General features: G+C 43.9%; 1 protein-coding gene across 1 annotated transcript in view; it reads left to right on the forward strand.

Moving 5' to 3' along the window:
- The window catches only part of znrf1 (zinc and ring finger 1), a 50,806-nt gene extending 46,348 nt beyond the window's left edge, over positions 1–4,458 (forward strand). Inside the window, exons 4-5 of the mRNA XM_006641179.3 lie at positions 876–970; positions 1,785–4,458. Of these exons, the coding sequence (XP_006641242.1) occupies positions 876–933 (58 nt within the window). The 3' untranslated portion in view covers positions 934–970; positions 1,785–4,458. The remainder of the gene's footprint in view (positions 1–875; positions 971–1,784) is intronic.
- Positions 4,459–6,000: the final 1,542 nt, after the last annotated feature.

A 6,000-nucleotide genomic window follows, 5' to 3' on the forward strand; every position in this document is an offset into this window, starting at 1 on the left:
CAGAGACCAGCGTCCCAGCGTCTTTCGTTGGGGACTGCTTAAGCTAAAAAGAGAACTATAGCAAGGGCACAAATCAGTCAGTAATGTCACTGGTCAGGTGAAGATTTCCAGCTTAAATGTAAAACAGTGTTGGTTGTATTATGTTGATTTGATGCAAAATGAAACTACTGTAACTTAAAAAAAATATTTCAAAAATTGAAATAAAAAACTGAAAATGAGGAAAACAGGACTATGTAAGTTTAGATTTGGACTTTCAATTTGTAGTTTTGTTTTTGAATTATCTTTTTAAACTGAATAAAAAACTGAAAAAGGAAAATAAGACTATAACTTTAGCAGTTTATCTCTGTACTGTCAAAAATGTCTCACATTAGCCCAAACAGTTTATTAGATTTTGTTTTTCTATAAGAATCAGATAACTATACCATAACAAAACCAGTAAGCATAACAAGTGCCAGTAAAATATCTGACTCAGTGGAATTGTTTCTCGCATGTATTTCTTCAATAGAACCTCCTGGCGTTCTATTGCTTTGACCCAGCTGTGTGTTCTCCTGCTCGGAGTTCCCTGTATTATTCATTACTGGGACATATTACTGGGAGGTGTTGCTTTCATGTAAAGTCCTCAGCTACCCATGTGGGGGTGAAGGCCGATGAGTGGGGGTCACAGATGCCAGCGTTGATGCCCTTCGCTGGGTAGCGTGTCCCATTGTGCCAAAGTCTTGCCCTTGGCAATAATTGTCCTGCTCTGGCATAGAAGGCACTGAAGGCACTTCTCTCCCTGTCCTGCAAAGTCAGGATGTCTCCATGAATGAAAATCACCTGCTTTGTATTGTAGTCACTTGACCCACTGTTCTCTCTCGACCTCTCTCCATCTCCAGCTGTATAGACTCCTGGTTTGAAATAAACCGGTCCTGCCCAGAACACCCTTCTGACTGACCGCAGGCGTTCTCCACCCCCTACAGTACTGTTACAGGTTTGTTATCATTCAGACATCATTGTTTCTGTAAGACCTCACAAATCCTTCTCACTTAGTACTGTGAGCACCCAATTCAAAGCTTATAAACACAGATGACTGACTGAAAAATGCCTGGCAGATGACATTTAATGTACAGTAGGTAAGTGCAAGGTTTTACATCCTTTACAAATATGTGCTAGAAGGGGTTGCTTACAGTATGTGAAAGGTGCATTTTCATAGTGGTTTTCATGAGAGTGGGAGCCCAAAATCTTGCCCGGCCCGGAGCTGTGAAGGGCTGAGCAGCAGGATTCACTTTGTGCAATTCAGTAGGCAAATCGCTGATCAGCGTGAGATTCCCCGAGTCTGGTTCAATAGCACTGAGCGATGGCTGGTTTTATCAGTCAGCCTCAGACTTGTTGTGCTAAGAGAGCGCATTACATGCATCCTGTCCATAGCCTTTACGAATGCTCCAAGCCCATACAGAATAGATAAAAAAATGTCTGCAAAACTGCAAACATCTGCCAAAGTGTCATGGCTTTAAAAAATAGCTGTCACAACATGGTAACATACTACTGCAGTTATTGCAGACCGGGCCCTCTGGTGGAAGCATACGGTAATGCAGGTTTCTGCTCTATGGCAATAAAGTGAGTCCTAAGACATTTCAGGTGAATAATGAAATGTAGTGCTGATTTTAGATTTAGACCAACGGGCAACAGTGGAGAAGAATAACATGCTCATTCAGTTGGGGGAATGATTCTGAATGCCGTGTACGTGAGTGTGTACAAGGGAGATGGCGAATCCTGATATGTTGTCTCTTTTATGTCATTCCCAGGGCACTTTATGGACTTGGCCTAAACGTACACATACCTGGACATCTGGACACTGAAATAACCAAAAAAAAAAAGAGAAACAAAACCAAACATAAATCAATCAAACCAACATCTTAACCTCCTAACTAGGCCTCTGTCCTGCGATTCCCCCCCCCAGCCCTGTTCTCCCACAAATCCAACTAGTTCTGCCTCTGGAGAAGCAATTGAAGAAGAATGTTCTGGCTGCACTCCCGTCTCTGCCCCTCTCTGTCTTTGTGATGCCCAGGAAAGAGACTTGAGGCGAACAGGCCCTCACCTGGACGCTCGGCTCCAGCCGGATCCCAGCTGTCCTGCCCAGACGGATCTTGCTGTGTTTTTGTCTTGTCTGTGTGTAGGTGCGACGGGGTGGGGGGGGGGCACAGTTATGCACCTGAAGGTGGGAGGGGGTTACCAGGGGTGGAGGGGAAAGGGGAGGGCGGGGGAAGTGTCGCATGACAAAAGAGTCACAATTCCTATTCCTAGTCCCATTTTTAGGGAGCGTTTGAACTCTGGACTTTGAAAACAAGAGGAACAAGGAAACCTGCTCGTGCCGGGAGGGGATTTCTTTGGCAGTGCAGTTTGTCGGTCTGTCTTTGAAATGTTTACAGATTTTTCTTTTTTTTTTTTTCTGTGTGCGTGCGCGTGCGTGTTCTTTTTTTTTCCGCTAATGTTTACAATTTATTAAATTGAAAGATGAAACAGTCAAGCACTTGTTTTTATTTCAAGGCACGCTGTCGGGAGGGGAATGTTGCCGAAGGAGACCCTTCCTCTGTTTGTAAGGGACACAGGTGGGATTTCCTGTGTGCACAGGAAGTGGGAGCAAGTGTGTCCATGTTAGAAGGGTTTCTGATGTCCAGGTTTGGTTTCAGGGCTTGCTGCCATGCTGTCTGCAGATGGTCAGACCGATGGGACGAAGGTTTAACTATAAGAAAGAAAGTCTCATCTGAAGAAATAGCATTTTTTTAACAGTTCACTTTATTTTAATTCAGGGTATTCAGAACTAGATCCTGCTTTCTCAGCCAAGCCATTAAAGGTCACCTAGTTCACCAATGATAATATTATATACTGTATTAATACATTCCTCTGTTTAACAAGTGCTACCATTGTTTCTCTTTAACAGATTGTACTTTGGTTTGGAACTTTGAAGGATTTATACATTCAGAACACATGTTGCATGGGACTTCACTGCAGATGATGCAATTTGCATTGCTAGTGGTACACCTTAAACAATGAGAACAACTGTTGCAAAAGTGCTTCTCAACATCCCTCTCTGCTTTATTACAGAATTGGTTTTCACAAATCCTTCAAACTTTTGATGTTGCCCTTGTGGATACTCGAGAAAAAGCAGTTTGATTTTTGCATTAGTTGCATATTTAACCTTTTAAGTTTTTGAATTTTTATTCTTGTACCCTGCCTAGGGCCATCTTACTGCGTCATCATACATGACTGTTATTCAGAGTTACAATACCAGTCTAAGCTGCATCTTGTAAAGAAACCAAACTTATTTTAAAAATCCATGATTATATTTCTGTTTTAACAGCAAAAGCCCAGGCTGCACATGTTCAGATCAATCCCATCCTATCAGTTGCCCATATGATCTGTCAATGAGGATTCAACCTCTGCTGATTTTATTTTGCAGTCTTTGTTGCTGTCGGGGCTCCTGTGTTTGAAAGTGTTGATACAACGCAGATTCCCAGTATGGGTAGAGTGAAAGGGACTCTTGAGTGACTCGGCTGATAAGGATCTGTGTTTAATAACTGCTTGCTCATATATATATATAGTACTTTTCTGGATACTCCACTCAAAGCACTTTACAGGTAATGGGGACTCCCCTCCACCACCAATGTATAGCCCAACCCAGATGATGCGTCAGCAGCCAAAGTGCACAGTCCTCACCACGCATCAGCTATCAATGGGTAAGAGCTAACAACTCTTCCAGCAGCAACCTTAGCTTTCCAAATAGGTCTCCCATCCAGGAGCTGGCCAGGGTCACACCTGCTGACCTTCAGTGGGTTGCCAGTTGTGAGTTGCAGGGTGATATACAGTAGCTGCTGGCTGCTTTAGGGCACAGCCTGTACTCCACAGTACAGATACAGTAGATCACTGGCTTGAACCTGAGCCGCCATTCCCTCACTGTGACCAGCTGGCCCTGTGTCACATCCTCTGCTTCAGGCCCTACACCCCAGCACAGTGAGGACCCTGACCTTGCACTCCTTGACCGCCACCTGTGCGTCGTCTTCCTCTCTCCCGCGCGAGTCCTGCTGCCCTGAAAAGGAGTTTCGCCATGTGGTGGGATCAAAGGAAAAAAAGAGTACCCAAAATACAGCACATGGGTCAGATGAGCAACCCCTCAAAACACACTGAGATGCACACTTTGTATGTAGAACTCAGTTACAAGCATCTATTGCCCAGAAACGGGAGCACTTTCAGATCCTCTGGTAGTATCCCCTGCAGTTAGGTGAGTGACGAGTTTAACCCTTTAAAGCGAAGGGCTTGTTCAGATCCCTTTGCTGCTTTTGAGCCACTTTAATATTTCCACTTTAAAGGAAAGTCAATTACAAATATAACGTAGACTTTAAAAGGGAGGTAGTTTCTTGGTGAAGGTGCTTTGATATGTTGTATTGAAATATTGTCGAATTAAAAGTATTTATTCACTGACTGTGGTGCCCCGAGTTTTCTGTTCTTTTTGCTGACAGGATCAGTTTAGGCCTCCCCCATTTTCCCATCTGGATTTTTTTTTTCCATGAAAAGGTATCGGCATATAAACGACTTTAAAGTTTTGAAGCGGTTTATTGAACCTGCCGATAGTCAAGCACACCCAAGGACCGGCTGCTGAAATCTGCTATCGCAGCCCTTGCAACGAACTTTTATCTTTAACTTTATTTAACTGCAACTTTTAATGTGTCTAAAATGCAAGGGTCCTGTTTGCATAATCATTGCCCTGTTGTGTTAACATCACAGACTGTCCACAGAACTTCTTTCCAGAAAAGGAATTCCTGGGCTGCCTTGCTTCACAGGTAGGGTTCTGGCCCTGCGCTTGGTATTGCTAGGAGGTTGTGCTCGGGCTTGTGAAGCCTTTGCCGTCTCCTACCTGCTCCCTGAAGGTAAAGTACATTTGTTGAGGTCAGTCTGTTGTTGCTGAGATACTTTTTAAAGGTCATGTGCTCACCTACCGCTCTCTTCATCTCTCCATCGCTTACCCCTCTTCTCTCCCTCTGCTGGTCACTCACTGTACCATAGCTGTCCCTCCGCCTGCTGACCGCTGGGACTCTCTCGGCCCTTTCCGTCACCCCTCCAAGGTAGCTGGGTACCCACAAGCACCAGAACCACTGCTTACCACCCGTTTCGCCTATACCTTGAGATGGTATTGGACTATTGTCAACTGGTTTGTATAACTTCTGTTATAGTTATAGAGTTGGAGACTACTTTTATTACCTGGTTTATTCAATTTCGTTCAATATTTTGTCATGCTTAATATGATGCGTTGATATATCCAATTTCATTTGCTAATGGGCCTTCCTACTCTATGTTAATGTCACAACTCCTGTGTGGAGTTTGTATGTTCCCCATGTGTTTGCACAGCTGGCACTCTGGTTTTCTTCCACCTCTCAAGGACATGTGGGTGAAGTTTGATTCACTGCTCTAAACTTTCCCTTCCCAGGGGTATTTCAAGGTGATTTCTAACTGGAAGGGGTTGTATGCAGTATAGCCATTACCAGCCATGGAATTACAGAAAATTAGAGCCAATTCAGCAGAATGGACCCAAGGGCCTTATCTCATCTGTGCTCTGATGTTGAATATTCTGTGCATAATAGTATTGTATTTTAGTACATGGTGTCGAACAATTCATGAATAGGCAAGTACATCTGTCTGGAGAGATGCAATCATTCCGATCTCTAACTACCAAGAGACATCAGCAGAACACCCAGCACCACTTTGTCCTTGGCCTGCATTGTCAGCATATACTGGTGCCATACCCTGTGCTATGGGCTCTCTGGTTGTTGCTTAGTAACCACAACCTTGATTTTAGTTCTGAAGACAGATGCATTTGCATGTTTGGGAAAGCATTAAACATGTAAACATAGCAGCTACAGTATATCCCTCTGCATCTTACAACTGGCAGCCCACTGAAGGTCAGCAGGTGTGGGACTGGTCCTTCGAATGAGATGTAAAACCGAGATCCTGACTCTGTGGTTGTTA

Source organism: Lepisosteus oculatus, chromosome 20, assembly GCF_040954835.1.
Source record: "Lepisosteus oculatus isolate fLepOcu1 chromosome 20, fLepOcu1.hap2, whole genome shotgun sequence".
Classification (NCBI taxonomy): domain Eukaryota; kingdom Metazoa; phylum Chordata; class Actinopteri; order Semionotiformes; family Lepisosteidae; genus Lepisosteus; species Lepisosteus oculatus.